The sequence below is a fragment of the Falco rusticolus genome, chromosome 1, assembly GCF_015220075.1.
Source record: "Falco rusticolus isolate bFalRus1 chromosome 1, bFalRus1.pri, whole genome shotgun sequence".
NCBI classification, from domain to species: Eukaryota; Metazoa; Chordata; class Aves; order Falconiformes; family Falconidae; genus Falco; species Falco rusticolus.
In genome coordinates, this window is record NC_051187.1 from 87,803,945 (window position 1) to 87,816,990 (window position 13,046).

General features: G+C 43.7%; 1 protein-coding gene across 6 annotated transcripts in view; it reads left to right on the plus strand.

The window, feature by feature from the left end:
• Positions 1–13,046, plus strand: part of EXOC6B (exocyst complex component 6B) — a 306,436-nt gene that overhangs the window by 57,550 nt on the left and 235,840 nt on the right. For all 6 annotated transcript variants that reach the window (XM_037388258.1, XM_037388288.1, XM_037388268.1 and 3 more), the window contains exons 3-6: positions 1,939–1,986; positions 4,157–4,247; positions 4,357–4,402; positions 8,817–9,021. In XM_037388258.1, the coding sequence (XP_037244155.1) occupies positions 1,939–1,986; positions 4,157–4,247; positions 4,357–4,402; positions 8,817–9,021 (390 nt within the window). The remainder of the gene's footprint in view (positions 1–1,938; positions 1,987–4,156; positions 4,248–4,356; positions 4,403–8,816; positions 9,022–13,046) is intronic.

Here is a 13,046-nt window from a genome sequence, read left to right on the forward strand (position 1 = left end):
AATACATCATAAAGGAAATGAGCAGTTTTTGCACAGGGCAAGCGGCCAGGAGCACTGAAGCTACTGCAGAAGAGGGAGCAATGTGATGCAGATGCTGTAGCGAAATTGTGTGCAGGGAGATCATGGGATGACTCCCCTTCTTGCATCACAGTAAGATTAAAAACCAGCATGGCCATTGTTAAAACAAAAGGAAGCCTGTGAGGCTGGATAACTCTGTTCATTTGAGCCACGCAGACCTTTCAGTGTGAGATGTCCTGTTGCAGTTTGGACCAGTGTGGGAAATGATTGTTGCTCAGGATCTTTCAGTAGTCAGCAGGAAACAAATTGGATCCTGAACCAATTTTATATTTATTAATACAAAGCTCCACTCCTATCTGAACTGGTTGCCTTGTGGCATGCTGAAAAGAGAAAGAGGTGGCTGTTACCTTCTGAATCCACCTTGAAGCTTGTCCCGCTTTGCTCTGCTATTTTCTCTGCTCTGTGCACCATCCACATTCTGTTGGGTAATTGCAGAGCATCAAGTGATATTTCTTCAGTAGTGGCAGATTCATGAAAAATTCAGCTTGTTTTTGCAATTGTTGAAAAGAATCAGGAAATAAAGGTCTTGAGTTGGTTTGTGTGATCTTATGCTCCTGGATGTACTTTGAGAGCTCCATGTCACAGCTCATGCTGTTGCCCAAGCTCTGTTACTGATTTTGCCTACGCAATGAACAAAACTCCTGAAAACACGCAGAAACTAGTTCATAAAATTTGACTATGCCGGCTGAAATCCAGCAGCAGCTTCCACCGTACAATGAGCCTGAGTGAAACTAGAAAGCTCTGAGACATCTTAGAGACAAGCCTGGAGATGAATATTTACAACTTTAGTAGCAGTGAAAAGGGTAGTCTATGGGGAAAAACCACGTGGTTTTATGGCAATTTAGTCTCAGACTGATATGAGGCACCTGAACTCAGAGTAGTTCTTTGCTGGCATTCACATTTATAAATGGCTGCTTCTGCTGAAGACCTGAAGCTGGGCATGTTTACTTCAAAGTTTGTTTCGGCTATCCCAGCTGGTCTGTAGAAAATGGTATATCTTGATTTACAAACCTTCTCCTGTTTGAACTTGAATGAGCATTCAGGAGAATTCCCAAAGTCATCCTTCTACTTGTCTAAATAATGTGCAAGCTGCTTATTTTCTAGCCTGACGAGTCTAAAAATTAGCTTTGTTCTCATGTGTGTCTGTACTGAGTCAACTAGAGCTGTAAAGGGCTGAACTGCTGTGATCTTGCTGGTCCAGGGAACCTACCAGTTTGCAAAATGGGAAATTTTTGAACTGTGGGGCCCAGCCTGATGGGATAATACAGAAAGACAGTTTAGTAAGGAAAATACATACTTTTTTTTTATACCAGGTATATAAAAATACATTTTTATACCAACAGGAGGAGGGGTCCAGTGCGAGATGCATCTGAAGATCTAAAAGAAAGTATTTGAACTGTATAGGTAAAGCCCACATTGAAGAGTTCTTTTCTTGCCATGATATTAAGGAGTTAAAACCTATTTGTAATCTGTTTGATGTTGAGGAGGGGAAATTTAATTCCTCTACCACTCAGGTAAAATAGCTTTTAAGATGAGAACACATGTGAGTGCTAGCTACAAAATCTGATCCATTAATACTGCAGGATTTTGAGGCTGCCATGCAACAGCATTAACTCTTGTTGCCTTTTTCTTTTCTCTGGTAGCAGGGAAGAAAACCCTTGGTATTTGCTGTGTGGCTGTTGGCGTCCCATGTGCCAGAATGGCGATAACTATTAAATGGGTCATTAAACAGTTTCATGCCATGCAAGAGAAGATTGTGTGAAAAGCGATGGTGTTTATGTACAGTTTCTTATTTGTGAAAAACATTGTCCTGACTTACACGTAGATGTGCTTTGTCTTTTTTCCCCATTATCCCTGCAGAATCAAGTGACGGACACCAACCGAAAGCTGCAGAATGAGGGAAAAGAAGTGAGTGATACATTCATTCATTCTGTCTGTTTTTTTGAGTTTCCACTATTTGGCTGTGCTTGTGGGAAATTACACTGAGCGTTGATAACTGCTCAGCATTAACTGCTAATGTATACGGCATTGGTATTAAAGCGAGCACTGATTCCCTTTCCTGTATTTTGCTTTTCTGCATGAAAGATGAGTTGCGTTGGGAAGTGATTTTTCTTTTGTACCGCTTGTGGATTCAAAGCTGGTGAGAGGCAAAGCCTAGGAAGCAGGAGGGACTTGAAACAATAATCAGGTTGTGGGCTTGCTCCTGCAGCCCTAAATGGTGTCATTTGGATCATTCACGACACTACTGCTTCACCTGTAGGCCAGCAGGTTGAGGCGGGTGATTCTGCCCCTCTGCTCCGCTCTGGTGAGACCTTACCTGGAATACTTCATCCAGCTCGGGGGTCCTCAGCACAGGAGAGATGTGGAGCTGTTGGAGCGGGGTCAGAGGGGACTACAGGGATGGTCAGAAGCTGGAACAGCTCTGCTGTGGGGACAGGCTGGGAGAGTTGGGGGGGTTCAGCCTGGAGAAGGGAAGGCTGCGGGGAGACCTTGTTGCAGCCTTTCAATGCTTGAAGTGGGCTAGTAAGAAAGATGGAGAGAGACTTTATACCAGGGCCTATAGTGACAGGATAAGGGGCAACGGTTTTAAACTGGAAGAGGGCAAGGTTTAGACTGGACATGTTTTAGGATGGGTTTGGTGAGGCACTGCACTAGGTTGCCCAGAGAAGCCTGTGGATGCCCCATCCCTGGCAATGTCCGAGGCCAGGCTGGACGGAGCTTGGAACAACCTGGGCTGGTGGCAGGGACACCTTTCTATGGCAGGAGATTGGAACTAGATGACCTTTGACTAGATGTCCCTTCCAACCCAAACCATGCAGTGATTCTATGAATATGAGCTGGAGAGTCTGGCTTCTGCTTCACAGTGCAGTACAGCAGCAGTTAAAGTCAGGGTGGTTTTTGAGCTGCATGGATAGAGGCATCAAGGCATGGAGCAAAGGTAGTGATTAGTATGTCCTGGATGTGATGTGCCTCTAATGACATTCACTCTTCTTCCTCTTAATCAACAAGGAACATTAACAGACTTGGGGGGACTTCAGAGCTGAAGGCACTGATGCTTGAAGGTTTTCAGGTGCCCAAGATGCAGATGTCTGAGAACTCCCAGGGATGGTCCTTCTCCCCTCTTTGTCTTTGCTCCTGATCAATTGGATCACTCTCCTCATGTTCGATGTGTCTACTCTTTGCAGCTTTTGTTTTCTTTCTTAACTGCCCTCCCAGACTTCATTTTGCTGGGGGTACATATAGGCATTGCTGTTTCAGTCAACTGCATTTCATTTGGAAAAACAAATGAGAAAATCCCCATGTTGAACTGCATCAGACCAATTATTCTAATAAAGATTAAAGATTAAAAATGCCCTTTTGGGAAGAGGTGATGCAGCTTCTCTCCTGAATCAAATAAACATACCTCTGTGTTACCTTGACCGGAGGATTTGCCTACAAGGGTAGAAAAGCCTGGGATTTCAAAAGGACTTTGCAATCTCAGTCTTGTACTGTGGAGATAAGTTGGTGCTCTAGAGAAAAAGTCTATGACCTGCCCCTTTGAAAAAAGAAACCAAAGAGTTTTCTTTTGTATGCAATGGCTGATTCTTGTTTTGCCCTTGTTCAGACGCACAGGTTTTTCTGTTGGCGACTGAGCATTTAAAAATCCTTGTTAGCTTGTGATGGTAAGAATCCCCCTGGGAACGAGCGGCCACATCCTGTCTTTGAGAAGAACTAGAAAGAGAAGCTTGGAGAGGGAGTAGGGAAGAGATGAATAAAATGGGAAGGGGAAGTCATTTTTGGAATTCATAGGACGTGCTACAAGGCTGGTATTTTGATGGCTTTGGTTTTGCTGCTTGCTTACTTGAAATTAAGGGAATGCTTCTGCTACTCGATTAAACAACTCAAAGCTGCCTGTCCTCCTTATTTCAGCAATGCTCTGCAGTGCTTGGTGAGCTCTGCAGTTATTGGAGTAGGCTTCGTTGTCCACCTACAGTTTGGATAGTTGTGACAAGTGCAAAGCAGTTTGTATCCTCTCTGCTCTGTCTTTACTCCTCTTGGTGAACCTTTTTTTTTTTTTTTTTTTTTCCCCTTTCCAAAGCTGATAATAGCAATGGAAGAGCTGAAGCAATGCCGATTACAACAGAGAAATATTTCAGCGACGGTTGATAAGCTAACACTGTGTCTTCCTGGTGAGGAATCTGAAATTACTTTTTATTTGTATAGCTGTTTATTTTAATTCAGGCCTCTTAGTTTTTGTGCTTGTGTCTCAATGCTTGTGTGTTTTCCTTCTCTTTCCAGTCCTGGAGATGTACAGCAAACTGCGAGAGCAAATGAAATCTAAAAGGTAAATTTCGTATAGACTGGTGTTTGCATTGGAAGAGTTGAAAAGCACCCATTTGGTGCTGGATAAATTAAAGACATTCTGAAAACTCAAGACTTCAAAAATCAGTCTTTCCAAGTTAACTTGCCTGATTTCTGGCTGGTATCTTCACAGTCTTGCTCAGTCTCCTGTGGTACAGCCTAAAACTGGGATTGCAGCAGGCTTTAATTTTGTTTTGTGTTAGTGAATGTTCACCTTAATTAAAAACCTTTTTCTTTTCGAGGAAGCTCGCTGTTGCAATGCATGCAATTGATGCATGACTTGGTACTTATTCATAGAATGAAATTTAGTTCATAACACATGTCATAATACAAAACCTGATGCAATCCGAGAGAATCTGATGAACACAAATGGATGCCAAACATTTAAGAAATGTGCAGGATGGTAGAAGTTGGTGAGAAGGCATATGGCTTATTTTGTGGTAGAAATAGTTGCTCAGAAGAGTGAGCTGAACTACAAGGACTTTGTGGCTCAGAAATCATGAGCTGTAAATCTAGGATTTTTCCCACCCTGCTTCTGTTGCTATGCTGAATGATTGAATGACGATCCGGGATATTTGCATGGCTGGGATCCTGGGGGACAGTTTGTTTAAACAGCATGGGACTTTGGAGGCGCGTTGTAGTCCTGGGGGTGGCAAACTGGGCAAAAAGCAGCTGCTAGAAGGTCAGCTGAAAACGTGGCAGGTTCCAGCTGAATGCCACGCAGGGAGAGCAGTCAGATCGGATGCCTGGTTTTGTGCCTGCCATCCATCATAGAAACAATACAGAAGAAACCAGATGTTTCAAACAAGGCGATAACTAATTGGATGGGCGTATTTTTACACTTCCCCTCCTGCCTCTGCTGATCTCTGTGGTCCTTGGACCCAGGAGCCGTGGGTAAACAGATAAGTGTTACTGCTGAAAGTTGGGCTGGCCGGAGGAGTTGTAGGGAGCTTATTTAGCTGTTCACAAAGCGCTCGCTCTCTTTCTTGGGATGGCTCGGTATAGAATAGGGCAGTGTACAGTTTGTCCAACTGTTTTTAGTCTGTTTACAGGAACAGCAAGGGGCTTATCCGTTGACAGATGTGGGGTGGAGAGCTGGAGCTGATCACAGCATTGTGAACTTTTGAAGGGAATCCACATGCTGCTTGATTCCCTTGCTCTGGATAGTGTTTCCAGCGTCTGCTTCTAAGAATTTCATCTTCCCCCGCCCCCTCCCCCCTTTTGAATTAGTTCATTCTGAAACAAATAGAAGTTGAAAGCCACATTTAAGGAAAATCTGAACCCTTGGCTTTCTTTTTTTCCTTCTTTCTTTGTCCGGATTTGATGGCTTCATTCACCAAACACAGCACAACATATTAAATATTTTTGTATCTGCACCCGGTCTCACTTATATATCATTTCATGATAGCCAGCAAGGGGGTTGGTTACTAGCATGAGTCTTGGTTTTTGGGTACATGGTCTCAGAGGAGTAATAGGCTTTGCATTCGAGGCGAATAAACTCAACTCTCCCAAGGTAGAAAAAATGAGTTATGTGCTGTTTGCTGCGTGATGTGTATAAACCAAATGTAGGTGTTTGCCGAATGCAGAATCTGTGGCTGTTAACTGGAGCTGGAGATGGGGAACAAAGCATGGTTTGAACTCGGAGGGTTGACCTTTGTCAGCAGAGAGAAGAGATGGAGAGAAACATTGTCCAGAATTTAAGGAAGGGACAGAGAAAGATCTTTGCTGCAGTGGCTGAGACATGTTGCTTCTTGTTGCAAAGTGATGAGAAAGAAAATAGTTCTGCCTCCAGAGGTTCCTCCTGGTTCTGCAGGGCTCTGGAAGGATCAGTCTTTTTATTTTTTTTTACCCCTGGGTCACTTGCCATATCCATACAGTTCCCAAGCAGTAAGCAATGAGAATGCTTCATCCTGCACGTAGTTGAGAAGCCTCCGCAGAGCTGTGCCCACTGAGCAGGGCCTGGGTATTTCCAGAGAAGAGAGAGAGAAAAAAATAAAATTCAGGCTCTGACTCTGTTTTATCAAAATGCATTTATCATTAACGTAAGGGATGCAGTCTGGGCTGAGGCAGCAGTACTTTGGCCGCAGGAATTGCCAATCTCACACAAGAGCAGTGTTGACCTTTCCTCTGCCCCCATGTGTTTTGGACTCTGTTTTTGGCAGGCAGCCGCAGACCCCATCAGTGACTGCACTGTCCCCCCTGGCCACCTTTTAACTGCTTCTAGTGCAACAAACAATGGCCTAAAATACAACAACCCTCCCAGCGTGTGTTTATTCCTCTGGTTTAATTTCTGGCTTTCTGTGCAGTCTGAAGTTTCTCTCCAGAGAGGTTTGCATTTTATTGCAAATAGTTTTTCATACCTTACTGTAGTGTAAACACTGGACAGGTTATGGGGTTAATCAGTTTGACTTCTGGTGTTGGGAACAGGACAGGCCACTTCTGGTTAAAATAACTCCCTTGTGGACCTACTTGGAGTTCAGGCAAGGATTGTTTTGAATGGGGATGTAAGTGTCAGTTCTTTTTTTTTTTTTTTTTTTTTTCAGCGGTGCTAATATGTTTCTTATGACTAAACACTTTTTCTCCCCCAAAAATTCACGGTGGAAGTGGCAGGTGCTTGTGGCAGAGATTAACCATGGGTGTAGTCAGCTGAAGTCTATTCACCCTAGAGGTGACTGTGACCTACTGTTAGTCTTAAATATTTTTTTATAGACTCTGCTAATGCTTCCTAGATGGTTCCCTCATAACTTTTTTTTATTCTAACCTTTGACCAGATCTGTGGTCAGACCAGGAGGAGGACAGTTTCACATTTTACATCACCATTCAGGAGGGTTCCCATACTCCAGTGAACAGGCAAATCCTATGGACTCCCACTTCCCAAAGGGAAAAGAATGGAGGGAGGGTGTTTGAGAAGAATGATTTGCTTAGGCTACTTTCCCATTTAACATCTTCTGTGAGGCTATGAAGATTGCTTTTATCCAGAAAGGTAGGATAAATTTTAAGTCCGTTAGGCATGACAAAAAATACAGAGGCATGCGTTGTGCATAGGGGAATAAACATTGGGATTTTTGCATATATGTATATATAATGTATATTGCTTTTAGAGTGGGGAAATAATTTTCAACATTGAAAAGGTCTCATATCCCAGTGGTACAACAGTAGTTGCTGGAGATGCAGGGTCTTTCTAAAAAATGGATTCATTGGACCCCTAATCTCAGGTTTGTATCCAGACTGTTTTTACCTCTACTGAAATAAAATGCGCTTTGGGTAGGAAGTGTTTTTAATGGTGCTTAGTAGCATTAGAACAGCTGGGAGGAAGGTGGGATCAGACTCCTGGTACGCACGGGGAAGGAAAGCTGAGCTCTCATGTCCAAGATCTTTACAACACAGTAACAAGTGTCTGTGCTAGTAGTAGATATATTGGAAATTAATGTGTGTTAGACACTAGTTCATCAGTCTATGGTGTATTACAGTATACTCACATCTCCACGTTCTGTCTTACGGCACCTCACTGTTAGAGGTTGCCAAATCTGGCAGCCCCACAGAGAGAAATCTGCTGCAGCCTTGTGCCCCAGGTCCAGGCAGGAGTGAGGCTGAGTGTGTGCTCCCAGCTGGCACCCACACAACACCTGGTCCAACATGCAGGCTTGTGTACACTTAGCTGGCTGTACAGATCAACAGGCAGGAATGCTCAGCACTCCCAAGCATCAACAGCCTCATCCCGTTCCCTTGTCTGGCTGGTCAGGATGAAGGTGATGTGCACCCAGAATGGAGTCCTTCACCCAGGGAAAGGGTTAGAGGTGCGATGCCAAAATGCTCTTCCCCTGCATCCCATAATATGCCTCATACCTGACATGGATGCCTTGGTCTGAGGAACTGGGAATACCTGCTGACTTTGATGGGTGTCACCTACATCTGTGGGGCTGATGGCTCTCCTGGCAAGACCAGTGCAGGGTCTTCCTGGGGTTCCCCCATGCCCATGAGCCATCGTGCCTCATTGCTCCTCCTTGCATGTGGGGCTGAGCTTTCTCCTTGGTTAACCTAACAATACTACATGCGGTTGCCAACTTTTCCTTCTTTTGTGATATAGTGCCTAAAACAGGCTTTACTGTGGGTGAGAGCTGCTACTGGGCTCAGCTGATCCTGATCACTTGTGACCCAGCTGATCCTTGTCTGCACATCAGAGCTCTGAGTAAGGAGCTGCCTACTGCATTTGTGTTCCTCTGCTTCAAGAGGAGAACGATGTTTTGTGGTTACCTGGCTGCTAAGCTGTGTTCCTTTGAAGAGAGCTGAGATTCTCAGATATATTGAATAATTTACATTTAACACACATTTTGGAGAGGAAGTGGGATGGAAATAGCCATTCTTCTTTTTGCATCTGCCTGCCTTGCTTTCCCCAGACACTACCCTGCACTGAAGACCCTGGAGCACCTTGAGCACACGTACCTGCCCCAAGTGAGCCACTACCGCTTCTGCAAGATCATGGTGGATAATATTCCAAAGCTGCGGGAAGAGATCAAAGAAGTTTCCATGTCAGACCTCAAGGATTTCCTGGAGAGTATCCGTAAGCACTCCGACAAGATTGGAGAGACAGCAATGAAACAGGTAGGACTTCTGTGTGTGCACGCAGGTTGGAGGTTTTCTGGAAAGCGGAGGGTGATTCATGGTCATGTTAAAACAAAGTTCTGCTTTTCTAGTCCCAGGGCAGTAAATTTAGTTTTACATATAGAAGTAATTTTGTCACCAGGAGAAGCAATGATTCTTCATTCTGTGGTTGCTACTAGAGTTTTTTATCTTCTGACTTTTATACTGTTGAAAAACAGTGGTCCATTTTTGTTGTCATATTCTGCCACCTGTATTTTGCCATAGGCTCTTGGTAGCCCAGAGCCTGGGAAGTGCAGTTGCGGTGTATAACTCATATTTTCCACTTAGCAGGACAGAGGCATTTGTGCTGCTATGCCTGGTGTAAACTGGAAGGCCTGCAGACACCAGTGTTGATTTCCCAGGTTCAGGGTGAAGCAATAGCAGTTCATGCACTGATTGCAAGTTAACTTCTTTTGCGTCTTAAACAGTTTTTCAAATACTGGGTAAACTTTCACTGTGATTTACTTGCATTTGCCTAGGAATTGATGTCTGTAAAAGATGAACCTGATGAGCTGAACATCCTTGTTCACTTATTAAAATAGAATTGCCTTTGCCCCCTCTTGTTTTTAATATTCTAGGTTTGAATTTCAGTACAGTTCTTACCACAGCTGGGGAGCATTGCTCACAGTGGCTCTTAAAAAGAACTTTGCTACTTTGATGAAATTTAAATCCACTGGTAGTGAAATGTTTACCTCTCAACGAGCAGTAAACCACTTCCTCTGATAGTGATTGATGGGTTTGACTTGTTGATTTTTGGGAAGGATTCTTGCTACAATTTTTCACAAGATCATGCTGTTGTGTTTATAGGTAGAGTTCAATTTTCTGCCTTATAAACACCATCCTTTCTGTAAAATGGTCTAGCTTGAGGATTTCTAGTAATTAGAATTTCTATTAATTAATTTCCAGTATATCTGCTGCCTTACTGTCTTCTCAGCTTCTTTCTGGTATTTTGGAAAAACAAACTAAGCTTTATATTGTATAACAGAGCTATGGAGAGATGCCATTCTGCATATGAGAGTTCAGATGACTTTGTTAGTTGTTGCACTGAATCAAACTAGGCTTTCTGAACCTGCAGAAAACATGTTGTGACCTGGATGTCCTCTTGGGGAGGCAGGTGTGCATGGTGGCAATGTCTGGGATGGTTGCAGTTGTTACTGTGAATTTACCTGATAGAGCAGTTTCTAGAACAGTAATTGTTTACAAAAAATACTCTTTTTTTGTATTATGGCAGCCATACATTTTTAAATCATTCCTTCTTGTTTCCTGTGGCTGGAAGGGAGTAGGAGTTTTATTTGTCTTTTGGTGCCTAATTAATGCAGCAAATATGCTACTTTAAGTAAATCGATAACTTCTTTATATTCTCTTAAGGATATTTACCAATTGTAGAGCTCGTGCCCTGTCTGGAGCTCCACTCATTCTCCATCTTTTGCTCTAAAGAAATCTGTATTTTTAGAGCAAAGCTAAAAATGCTGCAGTAGCCCATACTGGTGTCTTATTTTTCTGCCATGGGTACTCAGGTGTGTTGCTCACCACTTCTGAGCCTTCCCCCTCCTTGTGATACTTGCCAGCTGCATAATCAGGGGAGGAATTGGGGGGGGGTCTGTGGGAACTGGCTGCTCCTGCCCTACCCAGGTACAAAAACAGGCACAGCAAATCGAAACCAGCATGGGCCATGCTTTAAAAGAGGCCTGGGTGAAGGTTGCTTCTTCATTCTGTGGGTGATAGACCTGTGGAGTTCCTTGTGCAGTTTTCCATGTCTTCAAGGGCAAACTGGCCAAGTGCTTTTACCAGGTTCCCCAAGGGTTGCTAACTGAACAACTGTTGTGGGCTCAAGTGCCTGATCTGACAACAGTGGGAAGCTGGGAGAAGCCCTGGGGGGTAAAAACTGTGTTTACTCACCCTGTTCTCATCCTCCTTTGGTGGAGTTTGGTGTTTGGTTTTGCAATACTGGATTATCTAAGCTCCAGCTGTGGGCCAGCAAGCAGCCATGCATCTGAACGAAACCTCCAAAGACTGTTTTCCTTCTTCCCGTAACAACTCTCACTTCTTTTTCCTCTCAGTTTGTTAGACTCTTTCTCTACTCATCACCTTTTGTCTCTGTGTTTATTTCAGCTGCTAATGTTTTGAGCTTCCCTTAAGTTCGTTATTTGTTCTTTAGCTCCAGATAGCCTCTCCACCAGCAATGCAGTCCCTGCTTTGACCAGAGACAAATGCTCTGTGCCTTCTCCTTTCAGTGTTCTTCTACCTTACACACTTGCATAAGTTCTTCATTGTTCACCACTGTCTGCTCAAGTTCCAGCCATGTTGGACTGTAAGGATTTCTAAATTGAAGTTTGGGTTATGACGGTTTTTTTCTTTGCCTGTTGATGTTGCCAGCGTGTCTGCTTGAATGTATCCAACAGAAAAATACAGAAGTAGGAAAGATTTTTTTTTTTTTTTCCTTTCATGTAGATGTTAGTTGGGCTGTTGGAAGGCAGCATCAAAACAAGATGCACCAAAGGGCTGACATTGAGATGCTTTTAGTTTGCCTACAGATAATAGCGAAGCACACATCTTCAGTCTCCCCCAAATCCCAGTTTTCTGCTGATGTATAAGAGCAAGGTGAGCCTCTAGAAAAGGTTTCCTTCACCCTTTATGGGAACAGAGTTACCTCTGAGGTTGGTCTCAATGGCTCTGCAGCAGTAAAGGCGTACTTTTCCCGCACAGTGGCTTGGGGAGGAAGGTCAATGTGCCACTTCCAGTTGCAAAAGCCGAGTTGGAAGTGATGTTTGAATTTGAAAAACATGCTAGGTTTATTCCTGCAGAAAGTATCATGAGCTGCTTCACCAATGAGAAGTGATGAGGAGCTGAAGCTTTCGGAGCCATCCGTTGTGTGGGGTCACTTCACGTCATTTTGTCGAAAGTGAAGGGCAGGGTTTCCACTGCCAGAATTACCAGTATCGCTTCTTGCATCGCTGGGGCTTTTTCCTTGGTCTGTTGGCCATGATTGATAGCCGCTCTGGAAAAGGAGCGGAGCTGGCAGGAGGCCTGGGAGAGTCGGGGAACTGCGATTGGCAGTTTAATACATTCGGTTTAAATTAGCATCATATAAATTCTTTTAAAATTGTTTGATTTCACCAGCGGGAATGGAAGAGGGCTTGATACAATGGGGAAAGGAAATAATGTTTTTGTAACATTACAAATCTGAGGCCGATGATGACAAGAGCTGAAAATTTCATTTTGTGATAATCAGAAGGATCTGTCTTAGAGCGCTTGGAGGCCTTGCTGCGTTTCTGGCCGGCAGTCAAGGATGCGGGAAGCTTGCCGGCCCCTCTCTCGGAGAGGAAGCCTGTGGTGAGGTGAAGTCAAGTGAGACGTTCCCGGGGTCAGCCGGACACGGGAACTGGAGGGATCTCACAGCGCACAGAGGAAACTTATAGTCTCACTGTACGAATGATGAGCTCTCATTGACTCTTACTCTTGTGTAGTGTGGTTGGTTTTTTTTTTTTTTTTTAGATCTGAATTTTATTACTTTTGGTTCTGGGGAAATTTGCTGCAGTTCAAATATTGGTCTTAATTACATGGCGCTTGAATAGATGAAAGTAGCTCTGCACATTTGAACTCCTTTTGGACTTTGGCCCTGTGAACCTGCGTGTGTGTTTTGTTTTTGTTGATCTTTTTTTTTAAAGATCTGAGTTTGGGGCTTGCCAGCAATGAATTACATCTTACTAACACTTGCTGATATCCGGTATGTGGTTTTATTATCTAGCTTAATGTCTGAAATATGCATGGCATGTGGAGGAGGTCACTTAGGATGGTGCTGCATGCAAAGCGTCCAGGGTAAGCTCAGTCAATGTTGCTACGCAGGGGGCCAAGAATAACCCATCCAAAAGCCATTATTGGATCAAGTTTGTCAGAACGGCCAAAATACTCAGTGTGCCTTTCACATAGATGGAGACAAACCAGTGTTTGTTTTGGTGGTTTGTGATGTGTGTGTTTTTTTTTTT